The 21,508-nt window shown below is 41.9% G+C and overlaps 6 protein-coding genes across 13 annotated transcripts; 2 read left to right on the top strand and 4 right to left on the bottom strand.

Moving 5' to 3' along the window:
* Window positions 1-1,188: 1,188 nt before the first annotated feature.
* Window positions 1,189-9,203, bottom strand: LOC122613753 (intersectin-1). Of its 5 annotated transcripts, none has more exons than XM_043788113.1 (12): window positions 9,087-9,203; window positions 8,475-8,865; window positions 8,014-8,403; window positions 7,407-7,846; window positions 7,058-7,331; window positions 6,851-6,998; window positions 6,522-6,788; window positions 5,543-6,433; window positions 5,007-5,255; window positions 4,652-4,925; window positions 4,421-4,594; window positions 1,189-1,517 (listed from the first exon to the last, which is right to left on the bottom strand). In XM_043788113.1, exons 2-12 carry the CDS (start codon window positions 8,636-8,638, stop codon window positions 1,189-1,191), a joined length of 3,600 nt encoding a protein of 1,199 aa, XP_043644048.1. In that variant the 5' UTR covers window positions 8,639-8,865; window positions 9,087-9,203. The 5 variants fall into 5 exon arrangements, with proteins under 5 accessions (XP_043644048.1, XP_043644051.1, XP_043644049.1 ...); XM_043788118.1 differs by lacking the exon at window positions 1,189-1,517 and adding an exon at window positions 3,390-4,002; XM_043788116.1 differs by lacking the exon at window positions 5,007-5,255.
* Window positions 9,204-9,940: 737 nt separating this feature from the next.
* LOC122613444 (probable ATP-dependent RNA helicase DDX47) lies at window positions 9,941-11,939 on the top strand. 2 transcript variants are annotated; one of them, XM_043787630.1, is made up of 4 exons: window positions 9,941-9,996; window positions 10,056-10,255; window positions 10,318-10,576; window positions 10,764-11,939. In XM_043787630.1, the coding sequence occupies exon 4, from the start codon at window positions 10,805-10,807 to the stop codon at window positions 11,852-11,854; it is 1,050 nt and encodes a 349-aa protein (XP_043643565.1). In that variant the 5' UTR covers window positions 9,941-9,996; window positions 10,056-10,255; window positions 10,318-10,576; window positions 10,764-10,804; the 3' UTR covers window positions 11,855-11,939. The 2 variants fall into 2 exon arrangements, with proteins under 2 accessions (XP_043643565.1, XP_043643564.1); XM_043787629.1 differs by having other exon boundaries at window positions 9,948-10,255.
* A 138-nt stretch (window positions 11,940-12,077) lies between these two features.
* Window positions 12,078-15,553, bottom strand: LOC122613442 (protein deadlock). 3 transcript variants are annotated; one of them, XM_043787627.1, is made up of 3 exons: window positions 15,334-15,553; window positions 13,988-15,271; window positions 12,078-13,933 (listed from the first exon to the last, which is right to left on the bottom strand). In XM_043787627.1, the coding sequence occupies exons 1-3, from the start codon at window positions 15,502-15,504 to the stop codon at window positions 12,101-12,103; spliced, it is 3,288 nt and encodes a 1,095-aa protein (XP_043643562.1). In that variant the 5' UTR covers window positions 15,505-15,553; the 3' UTR covers window positions 12,078-12,100. The 3 variants fall into 3 exon arrangements, with proteins under 3 accessions (XP_043643562.1, XP_043643563.1, XP_043643561.1); XM_043787628.1 differs by having other exon boundaries at window positions 13,997-15,271; XM_043787626.1 differs by having other exon boundaries at window positions 12,078-15,271.
* Window positions 15,554-15,925: 372 nt separating this feature from the next.
* On the bottom strand, window positions 15,926-18,546 carry LOC122612577 (transcription factor E2F2). Its single transcript, XM_043786288.1, has 5 exons — window positions 18,045-18,546; window positions 17,873-17,982; window positions 16,799-17,057; window positions 16,288-16,627; window positions 15,926-16,221 (listed from the first exon to the last, which is right to left on the bottom strand). The coding sequence occupies exons 1-5, from the start codon at window positions 18,342-18,344 to the stop codon at window positions 16,118-16,120; spliced, it is 1,113 nt and encodes a 370-aa protein (XP_043642223.1). The 5' UTR covers window positions 18,345-18,546; the 3' UTR covers window positions 15,926-16,117.
* A 460-nt stretch (window positions 18,547-19,006) lies between these two features.
* On the top strand, window positions 19,007-19,754 carry LOC122612579 (M-phase phosphoprotein 6). The gene has a single exon (XM_043786291.1). The coding sequence runs from the start codon at window positions 19,204-19,206 to the stop codon at window positions 19,690-19,692; it is 489 nt and encodes a 162-aa protein (XP_043642226.1). The 5' UTR covers window positions 19,007-19,203; the 3' UTR covers window positions 19,693-19,754.
* LOC122612578 (ubiquinone biosynthesis O-methyltransferase, mitochondrial) lies at window positions 19,663-21,483 on the bottom strand. Its single transcript, XM_043786290.1, has 4 exons — window positions 21,324-21,483; window positions 21,092-21,268; window positions 20,500-21,032; window positions 19,663-19,876 (listed from the first exon to the last, which is right to left on the bottom strand). Exons 1-4 carry the CDS (start codon window positions 21,434-21,436, stop codon window positions 19,746-19,748), a joined length of 954 nt encoding a protein of 317 aa, XP_043642225.1. The 5' UTR covers window positions 21,437-21,483; the 3' UTR covers window positions 19,663-19,745.
* Between the last annotated feature and the right edge of the window lie 25 nt (window positions 21,484-21,508).

The raw sequence follows: 21,508 nt of genomic DNA, 5'->3' as shown, positions 1-21,508 counted from the left end.
AGAGACAGTTCAGCAAAACTTTAACTTACCCTAACTATGAAATATATACAAGTAGAGTAACTGGTGTGGACAGGAAAACGGACAGAGTTATGTAATTTAAAATTATTTTTATAAACATTTACGAACGATAACGTTAAAATGCCCAATGGATCATGTTTGAACGAACGAGAGTTTTGCAAGAGCGTCTGTGTGGAACTTGACTGCATGACTAGGATTGAGCTTACCAAGCATAAAGGATATAAACGTGCTCAAAGCCCACGTAAAGACTAGGAATAGTTGAAACAAATAGATTTACTATGCTGACATAGATTTGAAGATGCATTAGAAGAACGAACTCTAATTACCAGACCAGACCCAACTGGACACACTGAGCCAACTGAGAACACAGTTGCCGATATCCAGAATGGGACATATGCTGGAACCTACCTACCTAAATATACTTGCGTGGACTGCTAACGGTAAAGAGTGGAAATGGAACACATACCTACCTACTACGATTAACACAAAATAAATATATATATTTTCACACTCACGGGCAACACGCATAGTACCGACCTTTGATTAATCCATCTACATACCTGTAAACGTAGTAGTTTGTAATCCCTTTAGGATCTATATAAGAATGCCTTTGGCCAAATCAGATAGAATTTGTTTTCTTAGTATTTCACATTTTATTTTTATCAGTAAGACAATAAGCAGCTAAAAGATAAGCTGACTCTTGGAAATTGTCATTTTGAAAGAAATCATTAGAGAGAAAACCTTAAAGTCAGAGCTGTGTTATAATATAAATAAAAAAAATAAATTTTTCAACAGAATTTCAAAGTCAACATCAATTGTGGTGTCAACATTTTTTATTATGGACGCTCGCTCATAAATTACTTGCTTAAGGAAACTAATATTGAATTCAATTCCTGACTAAATCGAGAACGTGTTTGCAATTTTCATAGCATAGGCCCTAAGTTGTGCATACTTAAAAACCATAAATAAATATTTTTAGCGCAAGATAAACAAAAATGTAGTAAAAACACTCGATGCAAAACCTAAACAAAGAATTGTAAATTGTTAAACTGATTTTAAATAATTTATAAGAAAATTTTACTAAAAATAAAATTACTGAGGAAAGCAAAACAAACTAAGCCGACGCTTGCAATTTATCAGCTGAAGATAGTTGTATAGGTGTGTTTTGTTTCACCAGCAACGCCACGGAGCAAATCGTTTTTTCTGCATTTCTGGCTGCCAGTCGACCACCACTGTTTTACCAACCAATTGATGCCCATTTTGCTTAAGTATGGACTTCGCCAACAGCTCATTGCACTTAAACCGGACATAGGCACATCCCATAAGTTGGCCATCCCGCCGCTTTGTTATGTGTACAGCTTGAATAGTGCCCTTCACCTTATTGTTGGATACATCTTCGTTCTCACAACCCTGGTCGGTATAACATCCGCGCCACTGTTGCCATAAGCGCTGCATTCCTTTGGATCTTCTATCACCGGCACCTTGACCCGGCTCAATCTCTGTGGGTTAACAGGCATTATTATTATGAGTACTCTTTTAAATGCATTAGTGGGTGTACAAACCATTAAGTTCGCAATTGCAATCAATGAATTCAATCTACTTATTTAACAAGAGGACGCTATAGTCGAATGTCACGACTATTACATACCCGTTACTCAGCTAGGATATGCAAAAGAGATGGAGATGTGCAAACAGGAAAGCGAGTGATGTAGCAGGCAGAAATCGATAGCTGCAGATGGCTCTTTTTAATTGCCTTTTAGGTATCTTGTAGAAGGCTTTTAATACCGATTGAACATGATTGATACGTAGATAAGAATTGGTGGTCTAAGCAAAATATCATTTCTTAAGAACATGAGCGTCAGCCATTCCTCACCGTAATGGACGATTGTCTTAAGAGTGCGTTACAATGGTTAAAACAAGCCTGCGCTGCGTAGGCCTTACTTGAATCTACATTCCTAATCTACTTCCCGAGATCTCGGTCACGAGATCTCGACAGCCGGACTGGTCATATCAACTGGTCTAAAGATCCTGAATGCACTCACTTTCTGGGGATGGAATCTCCTTCTACTTGTTACATACTCTTTAACGTATATACTAAACCTTTTAATTAATTGAATTGACCATTATAAAAACGTAAGCATTCTGTTTGAATTTCTTTTATACATTTATTGCACCAAGTATGTGTAATTTGTTATTTTCATATTTTAATTTAATATTTTTCCTCTTTTCATTTTATTTTTGTCTATCTTTGAAACTGATATTTTTCAATGCTTTATGGTATTTTTTGTTTTGTTTTTCTAGAAGAATTCACGTTATATTTACTCGAATGCATTGTGTGTCTGTAGAAGATTTCTTTAAGTTCTCCACAGCTCAGCTTGTATATAGGTAAATATATCGATGGTCACCATTTCGCATTTAAAGTGATTCCTAGTGTAGGTGAGTGTGCTTATGCATTTGATCGGGATTGCGCCTCGTCAGTAATTCCGCTTAAGCATTGTTTACAATAACAAACTTTTGTAACGATTAAACAAATACGCTTATATGTATGAGCATTATATGTATGCAGGAGTGTATATGCGGGACGCGGAATGTACGAATATCTCCATTAACATTTTTGCTTTGTTTTTTCTAAAGAAATTGTAGTATTTTCTGTATATATTATATTATGTATATGCTTCCTTTGTGGTTCATTTAAAGTTATTAGTACAATATATATGTGGAATTAAACAACCCAACATTTGCTACATAAAAATGTGTCTATGCTTGTAGAAGTTCCCCACCCAGCCGCCGATTAGTTGGGATTATAGCACCAACTGATCACAACCGTGCGGGGCTCATAACGATTCTTTACTTAGCTTTCATTTAATATAGTTATAGACGCATAAGTAGTCGTGGTATGCAATAACAAGTTACGATTAGGTAAGTCCATGTATGGTGACTGTTTGGTTATCATTTTTGAAAGGCATTCGATAGTGTTTCTTCATATGAACGGGATAGCGTAGATACATGTGGGTGATTTGTTAAATATACTAAATGTAACTAGCATAGAATAATTCGAACAGCATAACGTGGCTCTCTATAATATCCGACTGTCAATCCAATCAGGTTAAAAAAACTATGTGTGGATTTTGTACATACTTAACTTTTACATTGCAAACAAATGTAACATTTATCAATGAGACAACGCACGGTTAATTAATACAGTTATGGCAGTTGAGACAAGCACTTAACTTAGTCATTTAATCAAGTATGTTATTTTAAAATTTAAACTGAAGTTAAGCTACTACAAATATATTTCCCGTTATTTCCATTAATCTTGATGTCTTTATAATGATATAAGTAAATGGTCATCATGCTTAATATTTAGTTAACAATAATATTAACTCCCTCTTTTGGTTTTAATACTTTAAATATATACAATTACATTCGGATAATATATGAAAACTCAGAAAACCATCGTTATAGATACTATTTGCGTATTTGTGTAGCATTCGGAGAAAAAAAAACGGCTGAATATTCTGGATTTGATCGATAAACACAACTACATACAACGAAATTTCCAGTGTCATTTGATATCCTTATGTATATTGTAGTTTGCATATGCAGATTATTATATAAACCCTTTAAAATGTGACTTACTAGAATTCGGTTGTATTTTACGTTTGATTTGTTACGAACGTGAAAGGATTTTATAAATGATTTCAGAGGAGATTTGGTTACTAATTCTATCAAGTTAAGGGAATTTTACTCCGAATAGGATAAACATTTTGAATAATCTTTCAGGTTGAACGATGAAAGAAGCCAACTTCTTGGGCTTGCAGAATACTGTATTAATTCCGGCTAGGTAGTTACGGAGGATATTGATGCTGCTGATCTTAAGTTAACCCAATTCCGAAGGGATCGTGTAGGTTCTTTATCGGTATTTTTGTAAGCAAGTGCTTGCTGCCGCTTACAGGCCAAAACCGAGGCCTCGTTATACGTTTCCTGTTGGCCATTAAGATCGAAATTGCATTTAATTCTTTTAATTTATGTACAAAATACAAATATTAAAATACAAAATATAATTAAGCAGACTGAATAAATACATAAATGAATTGACACTAGAAATTAGCTAAACGAAAAAAAGAAGTCGCTAGGGATAAACTTAGGAGTAAATCTAAAAACTAAATAATCACAATTAACAATTAGATACATCTTGGGAATATTGCAACAAATAAAAACTAAAGAGGGGGGTTTCTATAGCGAAAGGCGAGAACTTATTGGCATTGATAATTCGAAAATAATAGTAAAAATAACGTAATATGTCTACGGAATGTGTAACTAGAGAACTGAGCTACGCAGAGAGCTGGATCGGCAGGTGAGATTCACTGTTTGGTGATGCCATTAGCTTTCGCTGGCTTACCGGACGTTACGAAGGGTCCCACATAATTGCTTGGGAAAAGGCCGGAAAGGCCATTCAGCTCGCCACGCCACCACTCTGGCTCATCCCGACCCAGAACGCTAATGATATCGTCTTTATCAAACGACAGCTCGTCATCATTTTGTGCTTTGTACGGATAGAGTGCAATGACCTTGTCTGTATGAAAAACGATTTAGATAAAATCAAAGATAAAATGAATATTACAAAACCAACCCAAGATCTGCTCAGTCATCTCTATACGACTTCCGGAAACTGGAGTATTTCGTCCGCTATTGCGGCCGCCTTGGAGAACTTTTACATAGGTGGCCGGGAACCATCCGATCTGGCGCCGGCGGCCCTTTGCCTGCAGCTCACCTTCCCACCAGCCGGAGTCCGTCTTCTTACGGATCATTATCAACTGGCCTCTCGTCAGGGAAAGCTGTTCTGTGCTGGTTGCCTCATAGGGCGCGATTACTTGTGCAATCTCAGACCGCTTGGCCCGCATTCCCTGAAAATTATTAAGAAAAAAATGCGGGTTAATCAAATGAAACTATAAATGAAATGGTAACGGGCTGTGTCAACTATTTACGGGTGTCATGGAAGAGGTGCGTGACATGGGTCGGCTGTAGCTCTCGGCAGGCTCGCTGCTTTGTGTTTTGGACTGTGTATTGATCTGGGAAACTTCAGTGTCGAGGTCTTCGTGCGCATCCTCAGCGCCAACGCCTGGGCTTGAAATCGCCTGTTCGCTGGGCTCCTGAACAGGCAGCGGCTCGTAAAGCTGCTCCTGTACCTCCACGGGAGCAGCGGTGTAAGCAGCGTTGCCGTTTAGCGTCGTCTCCTGGGTCAGTGCAAGTGTTACAACGGTGGCAAAAAGCACAGCACATGAAAAGCATTGGATTAGTAGATGAACATGAGGGCAACGGTTAGACACGACTCTGGACATTGGGAAACTACATTAATATTTCTCTTTTGAACATAAATAATATGAACAATGTTTTAATATAATAGAAAATGTACACGGTTTTGTGAACTTAGTATTCTTAGAATTCTTCATTCTAGTTCCAATCGATTTAAAAAGCAAATGGCTCCACACTAATCTATATTACTGATAAGCTATCCACTTACCTGGTCCATAGATTCTACCGGTTCTACAGCGACTGTGCTCGCTGTGCCCACATCTGCCTTCTGGACATAGTTTGAGGGGAACATGCCCGTGCGACTACCAATGGTACCTGTCCACCACTCACCCTCCTTCTTGATGACCATGACCATCTCACCGGCACCAAAGCTCAAATCGCCCTCCTCGGCGGACTCATAAGGATATGCGGCTATGTAATACTCGACATCGCCTTTGGCAATCGGATCTTCGGAAGCTGCTGAAACCGAGGTGGTATTGATATTGTCATTGTAGGTGTCAGCCACGGTAGCCCCTTGAACATCAACCGGAAGTTCGACAGCGGCTACAGGAGCAACTTCACCGACTTCTAGTTTCTCCACATAGGATTCAGGAAACCAGCCGGTGTGGCCATTTATCTCGCCAGCCAACCATCCCGGCTCAGCGTTCTGCTCCAATGGAACCAGAATAATGTCACCAGGCACGAAAGTAATCTCTTCGGCGTTGCGAGCGTTGAACTCGTATACTGCTTGATATTTGACGAATCCCTCTGGGGCCGGTCCACTTAAGTCCACAGCTGGAGCTGCCAGTGCGGAGATGTCATTGCTCACCACTGCATAAGGGTCGCTTGCAGTTGTTCCCGTCTCCCCCCAAGCACTGGAAGTGCCTGTGTCCCAGGCAGAGGTTACGCTACTCTCGTTCTTTCGATTGTACTTCAATTCCAGCACTGAGGTGCGCTGCACATCGTATTCCTTGTACAGATCTTCGCACTTTGTGATTAGGGCGGAAAGCTCGGCCTTGAGCTCAGACATCTGTTCTTCATTAGTGTTGATGTCCTCCTTCTTTGACTCAATATCTTTACTAATATTCACGACTTTGTCCTTTATTTGCTTGATAATTAACTGTTAAAAAAGAAATACATGTTTAAAGAAAATAATATTATGGAGATCCCGTTTAAAACTAAGACTTTTCGGATATGCCAAAGCTCACCTGCTTGTGGGCAAATGCTGCATTCAGTTGCTCTTGCTGCGCATTCTCCCCTCCCAAGGCAGCGCCGCTAGCCTTGCTCTTGGCATCCCACTTTGCTCTCTCCTGGGTGAGCTGAAGCAGTTTGGCGTTCTGCTCCTTAATGCGTGATTTTAGCTGCGACATTTCAGACATGGAAGTGTCGCGCTGGGTGCGCATCCCGTCGATTACGGTCTTTACGTTGGTCACGCCAGCGCGAGTGTCGCAAATTCTCTGCGAAAGTTCTTTGATCTGTAATAAGCCGCGTTAGTTAGATTATCCAGTCAAGCAGGTTAGTTATAACCGAATAATACTTTTTCATTTAGTGTGCTCAGCTCTACATTAAGCTGGGTGTTGTGTGCCTTCTGCTTAAGAACACGCTCTTGTTCCTTCTCCTTCTGTGCGTTCATTTCAGCAATTCTAGCCTGCTCCCATTCCTGCTGGCGCTGCTTCTCCAGCTCCCTGATGCAATAGAAAATGTATGAATTTATTGTCGCTCAAAGCAAGATTAATGTCCTCACTTTCTGGCCGCCTCCTTAGCCTCCAGTTCCCGCTTGCGCTGCTCCTCCTTCTCCATCTCAATTTCTCGTTGGCGTTGAAGCTGTCGCTCCAATTCCTCCTGCTGCTTACGCTCAGCCTCCAAACGAGCCTTTTCACGCTTATCAGCCTCTTCACGCTCCTTTCGCTCTCTTTCTTCCCGCTCCTTACGCTGCTGATCCTCCATGATTTTGCGCCTACGGTCCAACTCTGCTTGACCCCTAACATAGTTCTCCTTACGCTTGTCTTCGAAGGAAGCTGGGGAACGCATTATCACATGTGTTTATAAATGGACTATAAACAACTTGGCAAAGGAGTTAATTAAGCACTTACTTTGTCCAGGTAGTCCGGCTGTCGGGTCAGCATCGATGACTCCCACTCCGCCCTGGGACGACACAGATGCGTGTCGAGAGGCCGGCTGTGAGCCAGGACGGGACACTATCCCAGAGACCGATCCCGGCCGTGATTTTATCTTGCGCAAGTTCGGCGGTACCCAGTCTTGGGGCAAGGTAACCGGAATTTTCTCACCAGCCATGGCTTTCTCGCACAGAAACATGGCAAGAATAAACTCGTCGCAGTTCAACCGTCCATCGCCGTCGATATCAGACAGCGTCCAGATTTGGGCCAGCGTGACCTGGGGTAGCTTGCTCTGTACGAGAACGCCGCGTGCCTGGGATCCAGTTAAGTAACCAGATCGGGTGCGATCATTGGCATTGAACACCTGCGTGTATTTGCGCTTCTGGCCAGCTTGAACGGCCCATTCTCCTTGGTTGCTAAAGGGACAGAAAATTATTGAGGAGTTAAGAGCAGATACGATTTAATACATTTGTTTTTACTGATATTTTTTTTAATTAAAAAAATTAGTCATTCAATTCTAAAATTAAATTAATAATAATAATATTAAATCATAGATTGAATTTTAATTCTAAGTGATGCTTACACAGACTCGATAGAGGGCGCCCGCTCCGAAATGGACATGTGGCGACTAGGTGGATTGCTGGAGGGGGGTGTGGGGCCAGGAGGCACTGAGACTCCGGGTGGTGAGATGACAGCAGCCGCAGCCACCGGAGGAGCCACAACGGGTGCGGGAACAACTGTGGCGACTGCCGGACCCATTCCCTTGAGTGGATCCAATGGGCTCATGGAGCTTGTGGAGCCACGTGGCGTCAACGAGGGAGTGTTCTGGGCATCGCCGGAAAGGGACGTCAGCAGGCTAGGAGGTAGAACCTTGGGCACGTCCATGCCGCGCAGCTTGAGGTTGATAAGCTTGCAGGCTATGCTGAACTCATTGATGTTCATCTTGCCGTCGGAATCGGTGTCCGCCAGAGCCCTGGAGATAAGAAAATGAGTAAGAATTAAAACTGTAATCGTTAAATGATTCATGGGGCGTCATATACATACCAGATTTGGCCAAGGATCAGTGGCGGCAGCTGGGACTGCAGAAAGAATCCTTTAGCCTGAGCGCCGGTAACGAATCCTGCCTGCGGCTGGAGTGCCTTGAACTGTTCCTGGTACTTCAAACGCTCCCTCGGGGTCACCGCCCACGCATCCACCGCCGGGTTCATTTTGGACAAACACTTTATCCTAGTTTCCAGAGAAAGCTCTACCTCTTTATCGTCCTTGTTCCGTATGTGTGTGTATTAGTGCGCTCTTTTCGGCCACTTTTGAGTACACATCAAATACACGCTCTTTTGCTGCTCACTCTTTTCGCCGCTCTCTTTACTACGTCTATCTCCTATTAAGTATCCACCACCACCCCCACAAATTTTCACAATGGATTTTTATGGTTTACCTGTAAAGCATTTGCAAAAGTATTAAGCGATCTCAATGGACAGGATGTAATATTGGATCACCCCCTTTACTCGCTTTCAAAAGGTATTAGTTTCTCTTTAGTAGGCGTTTTCACTTTTCAACCGGATAGTCACAAACTGATAAGTGATGATTTGGTATGGTCTCTGCAACGCACAAGTTATTCCCATATATACCCCTTCTAACGTTAATTTTTGGGCTTACTTTGCATCGGTCAAGAAAATTTTGTATTTGCGTAAATTTAATCAATATTTTATATGATAGGACCCGATATTAAAGAACGATAGGCTCCGATAGGTTCAGACTAATAATCGAAGGAGGGTGACCGTCTATTAATTCTGTGATTGTGGCAAGCATGTGTTGGAAAACTCAGCAATCTAGTTAGTTGTGACCGTTCTGCATCGTTTTTGATATTGCTGCTAATCGATTTTTAAATAAATGAAACAAGTATTGGGTAAGCAATATCGTGAAACTCATAATTCATTTTGGGCACTAGTACGAATATTCTTCTTCAAAACTTCACCAAATCGTTAAAAATAGACAAAAAAAAATATGTACAGGGCAGTTTAACTATTAGAACTATTTATTCTTATATTAAATATTTTAAATTCCTAAGTAAGCAAAACATAAAATAAACCAGGACGCATTAAATTTTTTGAACGGACTTCATTTAAATATTAAAAACTGCATTAGATGGCAAAGAAGCAATTTTGTATGAAAACATCTAAATACTTAAGAATATTTATTAATATTAATCTGAAATCTATTACCAAACATTATCACAAATTGTAATAAAATGACAGAATCAAAATATTAAACCATTATTATTATCCTTTTGGTTTCCGAAAAATAACGATTTTTGTATATCACAGTTCCAATATCACAGTTTTCTTTCCGATAGTTTAATATCGTTGCGCTGTGTGAATGAGTTACAAGCATTATTAAGCGGCAGTGGGCATGAGCTATTTGCGAAAATAAGCTATCGAAATTAATCATGTATACCATAGTATCTGTAGAGCTTAAAAAACCCAATTATATCGATACTATCGTAAGTAATTTACTATTTCCATTTTACCGTCCCGATCTCTTTCATTTCGACCACGTGCTGGAACTGGTAATATCCGTATCGTGAAATTTGGTGAAACTCATGTAACAAAATGTCGGAAACTTCAGAGGACGAACAGACCCAATTGCAAACCAGTGGCGAAGAGGAGGATCTAAGTAGCGAGGAGGAGCAGGAAGATGAAATCGCAGATAACGATTATGAAGAAGAGGACGACGAGGCGGCACAAAATGGCGAATACGATCCATCAAAAGACTCCGACCCGGAGGACGACACAGCCGAGGATCAGAAGCTAACCTGGAAAGATCTCGTATGAGCCTTACTTCCAATTCACTTTCAAATTCATTATAATGTTCACATATTTTTTCGAAGGGTCTCAATGAGACTTTGTGTCAAGCATGTGACGAATTAAAGTGGAAGTCTCCTTCAAAGATCCAACGTGAAGCCATTCCTGTAGCCTTACAGGGCAAGGATGTGATTGGTCTGGCCGAGACCGGTTCCGGCAAGACGGGAGCCTTCGCTCTACCCATATTACATGCCCTTCTCGAGAATCCGCAGCGGTATTTTGCCCTCGTGTTAACTCCCACGAGGGAACTGGCCTTTCAAATTGGCGAGCAGTTTGAGGCCCTTGGTGAGTTTTCGCATAATTTATTTTCTTGTACTTCGCAGTGATGTTAAAACTGTTTTGATTTTGTATATCAACGAAAACATGAAATTATTATTTTCTTATTCGTCACTACCTCTGAGTAAAAAAACTTCCCATTTATCGTATTCTTAAATTGAAATCTGCCAAACTCATGCTAGCTCTGTTTTTCCAGGTAGTGGGATTGGCATAAAGTGCTGCGTGGTTGTCGGCGGCATGGACATGGTAGCCCAGGGCCTTCAATTGGCCAAGAAGCCGCATATTATTATTGCCACACCGGGTCGCTTGGTTGATCACCTAGAAAACATGAAAGGTTTTAACCTTAAATCTATTAAATACTTGGTCATGGACGAGGCGGATCGCATTCTTAACATGGATTTTGAGGTGGAACTGGACAAGATCCTGAAAGTATTACCACGTGAACGACGAACCTTTCTGTTCAGTGCGACTATGACCAAGAAGGTAAAAAAACTGCAGCGCGCCTCCCTCAAGGATCCCGTTAAGGTAGAGGTGTCTAACAAGTATCAGACGGTTGAGCAGCTGCAGCAATCATATTTGTTTATCCCTGTTAAATACAAGGATGTGTATTTGGTTCATATCCTCAATGAACTGGCAGGCAACAGTTTCATGATATTTTGCAGCACATGCAATAACACGGTTAAAACAGCATTGATTCTTCGTGCGTTGGGATTGGCTGCTATTCCGCTGCACGGTCAAATGTCGCAAAACAAGCGACTGGCTGCTTTAAACAAATTCAAGGCTAAAAATCGGTCAATACTCATTTCGACAGACGTGGCCTCCCGCGGCCTGGACATTCCTCATGTGGATGTTGTCGTCAATTTTGACATACCAACACACAGCAAAGACTACATCCACCGCGTGGGAAGAACAGCAAGAGCGGGTCGCTCCGGCAAAGCCATCACCCTCGTGAGCCAGTACGACATTGAGTTGTATCAGCGCATCGAACATCTGTTGGGGAAGCAACTACCACTGTATAAGTGCGAGGAGGATGAGGTGATGGCCCTTCAAGAGCGAGTGGCCGAGGCACAGCGCACCGCAAAACTGGAGCTAAAGGATCTGGAAGATACAAAGGGTGGCAAGGGTCACAAGAGGGGCGGGGACATCCACGATGATTCGGAGAACTTCACGGGCGCACGCAAACGCATTAAACCGATGGGCGCCGTTGGCGGCTCCCACAAGCCTGTGGGTGGTGGAAGAAAGAGTTTTGGCAAAAAAAACTGGAGCAAGGGCAAGCAGAAGAGATAGGTCTGATCTGTATAAAATATAAAGTCTCGATTTTAATTAGTGCTACTCTAACTATAATGTAATAAAAGTTGTTAATAGAAAATAATACTGAACTTTATTGATAGTTTCGATAATACAAAATATTTTTAAAAATCATGTAGGAATAATCATTTGATAACTTCATTGAGATTGGCGTTTATCAAGGGAGATGAAGAGATTATGATAAATGTCAAAACGGAGCAGATATTTTCCATTAATTTAATTAGCTCAATCATGGTATTTTTTATTGTTCGAATATTCATTGGAAAAATGAAAACTATGGTTCTCATTTGAGTTATAAGCGGCTATTGGCGGATGTCTAAAATTACACGGCTGAACGGCAGCAGATGGTGTAATAATCGAGGAAGGACCAGAATCCGCTCCTGGCGGCCCCTGACTTGCGCTCGTACTTTCATTCTGTCTGTAGCTTTTCGATGTGCTGCTTAGAATCGACATAATAGTTTCGTTGGTACAAATAGAATTTGGATGTAGGGTGATCAACTTAAGGGCGTTTGAAAATTTATCAGAGCGGTCTACGGAAGATTTGAGTATGGTGATCAAGTTTTTTTGGGGTATCTCAAAGTTATAATCCTGGTCCAGCTTCATGAGCTTATCGCAATAATCGTCCCAGTTAGCGTTGCACAGAATATTTAGCGTCATTAGCATAAAATCGCGATACTTATGCGCTTTGCATGGCAACCACACATACTCCATAATGCATTTCACAGCCTCTTTCTGCATGCCGCACTTATAGAGGGCTTCATAAGCGTGTACCAGGAGGGGAGCTGAAATGCTTTTGTACAACCGGCAGTCGGCCAGCATGATTAGCAGATGCTTCCACAGGTGGCGAAATTCGAAGATGTCTACAAACGAGGTGTAGTAGGTCTGAAACAGGAAAAAGCTTCGTATCGTCTGTCGGTAGAGGTTTACCAGGGTGTCCTCGTGCATTCTGAACAAACGTCTCTGGACTTCGCCCAAACTGCGCATTGTATGATCACAATTGAAAGAGATGCATCTGTTGTCCACGCTTTGCATGCACCTTATCCCAAAAACTTCTTCAATCCAGTTAACATCTTCTAGGTTGGAGGCTGACGTGGGAATGGGTACTTGTGGTATAAACTGTGGGCTGTTGGTGCACGATTCTGGTGCTACACGATATGGTGGAGCAAATACTGGCAATATTTCTTTGGACCGTCGGGCAGCGGTTGCTTCGTCGCGTTGCTTGCGATTGGATTCAGCGAACGGGGGATCCGCTAGTGAAGACGGCACAGCCACCTTGCTATTCTTTTCCAACTCCTCCATTTCGTAGAGATACCGCATCACGGAGGGGTGTGTCTTCAGATCTTCAGCACTTAGTTTTGGAATTCGAAACGATTTTATCTTTTGTACTTGTGGAGCATCTTCTTTTTCGATTGGCTTAAGTGTTTCTGTGGAAGGCTCGGGTTTGAGTATCTGCTCCGCCGTTTTCTCTATCGGTTCGAGCTCATCGTCGAGTCCATCCCAGGAGGCAGCCATCGAGAGCACATCGTCATCGTCGTCCTCGTAATCCAGCTCTTCATTTCCTCCCATAAATAAGTCCATCAATTCGGATTTGCCTACATCTGCTGTCGATGGTCTCGTCAGATTCTCGAAGAACTCGCTGGTGTGGACTAGCTGGGTATCGATCTCGCTGGGTGTTTTATTATTTAAATTCTCCAGACAGCGATCAATCTCCTCCACCTCACGGAATATCCCCATTGGTATGTCATACACGTCATCGTGTTTTAACTCGACGCTGGCCCCTTCGCCGCCCACGGGACTAGATAGTTTTATGGCGTCAACCAGTGGCTGATCCACATCCATTTTGTTTGGTGCGTAGTCTTGTGGTCTCCGGAAGTTATCCTCATCGCCAAACATATTGTAGTTGTGCTCGTAAAGCACATTGTATTGATATTTTGGACTCCCGCATGTACTATCGATTTTTTGGCCCAAATCCTTCTGAACGTGATCATGAATTTCTGAGCATTTCAAGTTGATCGCAGTCTGTGGCATATGGGCAGGCATCAACGTTTTGGCACTTATCTGCGGTAACAAAAGGAAGTTGTTAGGCAACGTAAATACCATAAAACTGCTTACTGATTTTACACCATTGTTCCTCATTTTGTTTGGCGGTGTGTTCCTTTGAACTTGAGATGTCGATGGCTTCTGCTGTCCAGATGCTTTATGGAAGTTTTTGGCCTGCTGACTGATCTTTTCGTGAATGGATTGCTTTCCCTTTGTCTTTGAAAGTTTTTGCAACTGAAGCAACGTTGTTTTTTTCTGATGTGGCCTTTTAAGCCTCTGTTTCAGCTGTTTGGGCTGTTTTTTAGGTGAATTTCGCAGTGGCTTTGCTTGAGTCGTCTCGCTTCTTGGTTTTATAGTTAGGAGCTCTGCTGAATGCTTACCCTGCTCGGTGAAATTAGTTTTTAATGATGGCAGCCTTGAAGGCTGTGCTTTTTTATTATGTGTGGGCCGTCCTCTTTTTCGCTTCACTTGCTCAGGTGCAGGACTGCAATATTTATGAGTCAACTCTATCTTGTGGGACAGATCAAGGGCTTTCGGTTTATCACGATTTATCTTTAGCAACCACTTTGAGAGCGGCAGTTGGTCATCGCAGTCGTCGCTTGATTCCTTGGACTCGTTGTTGCGCTTAGATGGCGGTGGAGGCTTGGGCTGCTGTTTGTTCTTAGGTTTGTCGCCTGAATTCTGTCCCTTACCGGTTTTTAGTTTTAAATATTGGGGATTATCTGTGGGAACACACGTGTTTCGACGCTTGATTATTTTGTCTGAAGGAGCTTTGTAATCTTGTGTGGGACTAAATGAATTTCGACGTTCTGTTGTCTTGGACGCACTGTTCTTGGGATTTAAGACAAGAACATCTGGAGAAGCACATGAATCTTTCGTCTGGATGGTACTTAAGATTGGAGCATGAGGCGATACGTCTCTACACTTGAAAACATTTCCATTGCCAGCACAAACACTTGATTCTCGGCTTCTGCCGACAGGTTCACATGTATCTTGGCGCCGCTTCGTACTTAAGAGTTTGGAATCTCTGCGCTTGGAAATTCCAGCTTTGTAGGAACTGACAGTCGAATGCCTTTTGCCCTGTTTCCAGATTTTAGCATATTCGGATGCACCAGGATTTTTATTCGAAACACTTGAAGATCTTTCTCTATTACCAGAATCAGAACCTGTTGAATTTACTACGGTATCACGGGACTTAATGGAACTTGGAACTTCACACGGAGGAAATTTTTTGGAACTGGTGGGTTCCAGGAAAACAGCGGACTCTGGAATTGTGGCCACCGATCCCGTATGGTTTCCCTGCAGATCTTTTCTCGGTCTGACCAAGAACTCTCGTCTTAGAGGTATGCTAGGATCCTGTTGATTGATTAGAAACAAATAAGCGAGTAGTCCTCGAATAAAATGTGCAGAGTTCTTACGCAGCTGGTTTGGATACAGTAGGGATTTAGCCAGCTATCAAGGAACCCTTTGAAAATAGTATTCCATTCCTGCTCTGACATGGAACTCGTTCCCAACGAGGTCAGAATTTGCTGCCAGCAGGCCAGTTTTTGGCGCATCCTCATTTTTGACGAGATTTTCACGATCACCATACAATACTCCTTTTTTCTTAAGACATGTGTTTGCAAATTAACACTAGCGGTTCTTTCCAGTGTGACCATGAACTCGTGCACAACGGTAGTTAAATACCAGATGATCAGAAGATGATCAGAAGGCCTTTTGCCATTTTATAAACAAATTTATCTAGTAAATAATTCAGAAATTTCAAATACTATATTATGACTAGTTAAGTTGAATCCTTATTAATTATTCTGACATCATTTGTATGTGTCCACCCACACACATCTTTAAAAGTTTTGGTTGTGCCGTAAAGATAAACTTAAAATAGAAAAGGTACATAAATATGCATTTCTTGAAAAATATTTGTACCAAGAGCATTCTAATTGCAAAAGACTTCCGCTTGAGTCAAATAAACCCCACACAACTTGAGTTTAAATCAAATACACAACCTACAATGTGTGCATTTATGAATATATTGGTTTTGCTGTTAGTGTGGTGAAATTACAAGTTATTAAACTAATTAAAAATTTCTAGACGATATATAGAAACCAAAAGTCAAAATTGTACTAATCATAAATATTTGCACAACGCACGCGGCCAGTTGCAGTGTAGCTACAGTCCTAAGGTGTACATCCCGCCCCACAGTTATGAGCACTGAACGTCAAACAGCTCACAGATACCTTCATCGCTTTTTAACGCAAAGTTGAAGTCTTCCTGCGGTGGATTAAGCTGAACCAGCGGGGGGTTTTCTGCAACATTGAACAGGATCAAGTAAAGCATGGGATCCTTGAAAATGGCAAGAAAACAAAACAAACCTAGATTCGGATCATCGGGATAAAATCGGCGAAGCGAGTGCCCGGACAGATAATTTTGAAAGATTATCTTTGCCGTTAGCTCGTTCTCCAAGAGTTTCATTTCATCCTTCATCTCGGGATTGCACGAGTAGCCGTGCTCGTCGGTGATCACGTTTCCCGTGCATACTGGAGTGTTACCATCCTCGCTCGAGTGCGACGACGTTGAAGGTGAAGGCGTGTCCAGACGGCGATAGTCAAAGAACCCGTCCGCATCGTACGGATTTGTGGTACTCTTTCCTTGGTTCGTCACCAGGCGAATGTCGATTGTGCTGCCATTATCCAGCGACACAGCCAGCTCGTACTGTAAAAATAATATTTTCTTTAATCACCTATTTTAAGAAAAATGTACACTTTCCTTCGTTGAAACCAATCGAAAAACACATAAAGTAGTTCAATGATCTTCAATATCAAAAAGTTTATACAAAGGAAGATTTTAAAAAGATTGTAGAATATAGCAGGAAGTTAAACCTACATGATTTCGCTTGATATCTACTTCCTCGTCATAATTCGGTATTGTGAATACGGAATCATCTCCAAAGATGTCCAGCAGATCATCACGTGTCACATATGCATACGACCTATTCGAGGGATCCTGCATAACATAACGCAGGTTGCGCTGTGCATACTCCAGTTGCCTGTCTAGGTCGTCCTCCACCATTTTTAGGTGATTAGTCCGGCTACGTGCCAGGTCGTAGTCCTCCTGGTCCTTGGCATTGTTGAAGCCCCCGCCACTAGAATATTCACATTTTTAATAATTTTTAATGAAATATTTAAGTGGAATTATACTTTAAACAAGAGAGAACGCTATAGTCGAGTTCGCCGACTATCTGATACCCGTTACTCAGATGGTGAAAGTGCGCAGGACACACAACACTCAAAGTTTTTGCGGTTTGTGGGCGTTAAAGTGGGCGTGGCAAAAAGTTTTTTGGCAAATCGATAGAATTTTACAAGACTAATACAAAAATGAAAAAATATCAAAACATTTTTCAAAAGTGTGGGCGTGGCAGCTTTTGGCGGTTTGTGGGCGTTAGGGTGGGCGTGGCAAATATTTTTTTGGCAAACCGATAGAAATTAAGGAGACTAACACAAAAATGAAAAAATATCGAAACATTTTTCAAAAGTGTGGGCGTGGCAGTTTTAGGCGGTTTGAGGGCGTTAGAGTGGGCGTGGCAACATGAATCGACAAACTTGCGCTGCTTCTATGTCTCTGGAGTCTGCATGCTGAATCTCAACTTTGTAGCTTTTGTAGTTCCTGAGATCTCGACGTTCATACGGACGGACAGACGGACATGGCCAGATCGACTCTGCTATTGATCCTGATCAAGAATATATATACTTTATATGGTTGGAAACGCTTCCTTCTGCCTGTTACATACTTTTCAACGAATCTAGTATACCCTTTTACTCTACGAGTAACGGGTATAAAAATATGAAAGTAAATTCCACCTGTTTGTATAGTATTTTGAAGTGCTGAAAAGCTACACCTCATTTTGTTTCTGCATTAACATGTTTAGTTAGAGTTCGCAAAATGCAAATGATGTCTTACCGCCAGCGCACTAGGGAGCAGTGTCTGCCCTTATCTATTAGTCCAATGCCCTCCAACACATTGGTAATATCGTATATTCGGCGCTTCTGCACGTCCAAGATTTTGGTTGCCTGCAGAGGGAAAAATTAGACGATATTAAAGATAAGCACTTAATGGTAAGCAGTTATAGTACCGCTTTCAGGTCGATGGAGCCGTCGTTGGCTTTCATGAGATCCACGAACTTCTGTGTGAGCAGGACCAGTGAGCCCACGGAGCGCTGTTGTCCAGGCTGCGATTGCGATTGTAAATGCGAAGGGGACTTAATTGGCGTGGGTGGATCTGGAGAAGTGTCCATGCTAACGGGTGTGGACTCGTAGCTCTGCGACCGGACCGAAGCTTCAGCGGAATCCACCTTCATCATCATAACCGAAGAGGAGGTGCCCGCTGCGGAGTTGTCTCTTTTAACAATACTCGCGGTTTTGCGCTTGTACATGACCCACAATCGACAAGATGGCTAAATTCCCGTCCTGGTAACTCTTTGTGTGGCTGCAATCGATATGCAGCGATCAACAAGCCGGAATTAATTGCACTTTGGAGCGAAAATTAAATGAAAATACGAATGTTGGCGCTAGGTTTGCTTTCCGCCATTTATGTCATTTTTTTCATTCTCCCTCTATTCTTCGTGTGCACTACGCAGTGTGGCAAAGCGACGCTGCCACGACGATAGTAAATCGATTAATCGATGTTTGTGCACATGTACAACACTATATTTGAAACAGGACAAAATTGTATATTTTCTGTTATTTGATTTATCTTTATCTGCAGTGCATTTAATACCTGTATTACACTTAGTATTCGTCTTCAGTCACACAGATCATCCAGTAATTTCTACTTGGTCGCAAAATTAATTTGTATTAAAAAAATGTATCTTAAAATGTTTATAATAATTTTTTCGTATATCAATGGTTAGCTAGTCCTTAAGATGTATTGTCTGATAATACTGCTTCTTGTTTCTTTTTAGGATCTCCGTTGCTTTCTCCGCAAAAGACAACAAGGTATTTGCATTATTGTATTTGTATTAATTAATTACTCGAATATTTGTCACTGCTTAAAAGTTAGCCAAAAAACGAAAGGTTTTCAAAGGTAATTTGAATATTTACTTTAAACATCGCATCAACAAAAGGGAGCGCCACGTTTTCTAGCTAAGCTAAACAACGCTTTGCAGCACTGGCTATACCCGTTTGTTTTGTTCGGTCATTCTGCTTTGAAAAAAAATAAACGTGCCTAAGGTTTTCGCACTTATATTTAAGGTGAAAGGTCTTTCTACTTTATTGTTAAAATATAATAAGAAAATGCCAGCCAAATCAAAGCCAAGACTTTCGCGTGGTGTCCTGGACATGAAGTTTATGCAGCGCACAAAAAATAAAGTAGAAAAGGAGGCAGACGATGAACAGAGTAGAGCACTGTACTCCAACGAGATCAACCAAAAGATGCTTAATTCCACCTCGAATTTTATGGTGGAGTCCAGCTACTCAATATGCGCAGGCCTGATAGACGGACGCCTCAGTTTCCGGGGTATGAATCCGGAGCTGGAAATTCTCATGGAACAGGAGCTGGCAGAAAAAGAGGGCCGCGCGAGGCCGGAGCAGCCCAAGGAGGTCTCCGACCAAGACATGGTGAAGGCTTATTATGCCAACAAGGCGCCGACGGTCACCGGCAGCATGAGCAAAAAGTTTAACACCAAAAAGGACTTTAAAAGAAAGAAGATCGGCGAAGACAGTGGAAATCCACATTCCACGAGGAAGCAAAACTTTAAGAAACCACGATCGGATGACGATTAGTTTACTACTTAGTTTACTACTGACTTAGCTCTTAGTTAAATAAAAATACGAATTCAATTGTATTCGCGCTGTGGTTGTTTCACCGCATGCAGGGCATAGCACATCTGGTTGTTGTTGATCCAGCGCCATGTGTTGCTCCAAAAATCGTAGGTGCTTCCATTTACCATCACCGTCTGACAATTCACTGCAGGTAAACAAAAGAAAAATAGTATTGGAGTTGGTAAAAGGAAAGACAAAACAAGAGAGAACGCTGTAGTCAAGTTCCCCGACTATCTGATACCCGTTACTCAGCTAGTGGAAGTGTGAAGAAGAGTCTTCATCACTGACAGTTTTTGACGGTTTGTGGGCGTTAGAGTGGGCGTGGCAAAAAGTTTTTTGGCAAATCGATAGAAATTTACAAGACTAATACAAAAATGAAAAAATATTAAAACATTTTTCAAAAGTGTGGCCGTGGCAGTTTTGGGCGGTTTGTGGGCGTTAGAGGGGGCGTGGCAACATGAATCGACAAACTTGCGCTGCGTCTATGTCTCTGGAGTCTGTATGCTTATTCTCAACATTCTAGCTTTTATAGTTCCTGAGATCTCGACGTTCATACGGACGGACAGACAGACAGACAGACGGACGGACAGACGGACATGGTCAGATCGACTCGGCTATTGATCCTGATCAAGAATATATATACTTTATATGGTCGGAATCGCTTCCTTCTGCCTGTTACATACTTTTCAACGAATCTAGTATACCCTTTTACTCTACGAGTAACGGGTATAACTATCCTGACTATAAAGCCTTATTAGATAAACTTACTTGTATCCAAGATGCGCTGAACGTCCAATGGCGAAATCAATTTGTCCCAGTGATGTGTTCCTCTGGGTACCAGACCTAGAACATACTCGCTAAGGACTACGCCGCCGAACCAACTGGGTATAGTTTTGTTCAGAGTGGTGATGAAGATGGATCCTCCAGGCTTTAAGGTGCGTATACTGGCCTCCAGCAGTGCCACTTTATCGTTGACGTGCTCCAGAACTTCTGACACTATCACCGCATCATAGCATTCGCAATTGGTCTTGGCATGTTGATCCACAGGCTCCATTTTGTACACCACTCTGTTGGCCAACTCTGGACTGGAGCATTTGACGTGCTCGCGAGCCGCCTGTATTAACTTCTCGCCAAGATCTATGCCAGTCACCTGGGCACCAAGGCGCGCCAAGTGTTCTGTGAGCAATCCTCCGCCACATCCGACCTCCAGAATATTTTGACCAAACAACACCTTGGTGGTCTTTACGTAACCTGGCTTAACAGTGCCACGCGAAATGATGCCATCTCTGATGAAGGGAACCCTGAAAGGTGCAAAGGTCTAATCAATAAACCTTTTGGACATAAAATCTGTATAGCTTACCTAATCTCATTCAGGGCATGTAGAGCACTCATGGCTCCATTTTGGTTCCACCACTCTGAGGCGTGATTCTCATGGTGCCGCACTTCCTTTTGGGTGACAGCATCCAGTGGCTTCGCCGTGCTGCTGCTCCTTGTCAATTTGGGCAGGATAGCAATTGCTGGCAAATGTCTTAGCTTGCTGGAATGCAAACATGTAATGTAATCTATTATCGCAGTTTCAAAAATAGAATTACCTGCTTTCAAACAATGAATTTCGCAGCATTTTTGCGAGAAAAAAAAACTGTGATAAAAAACAGCTGACTTTGTTTCGTTGCCACAACAAACGCATGGGCGCACCCAAAAACATGAAGGGGCTTGACGACTGGCAAAATTAAAAGTTATTTATTATTTGGCATTTTCTATTAATTCTAGGTCATTT

This window comes from Drosophila teissieri, chromosome 2R (assembly GCF_016746235.2).
Source record: "Drosophila teissieri strain GT53w chromosome 2R, Prin_Dtei_1.1, whole genome shotgun sequence".
NCBI lineage: Eukaryota > Metazoa > Arthropoda > Insecta > Diptera > Drosophilidae > Drosophila > Drosophila teissieri.
Note: the sequence above shows the minus strand (reverse complement) of the source record. Positions and strands in the feature narration are given on the sequence as shown.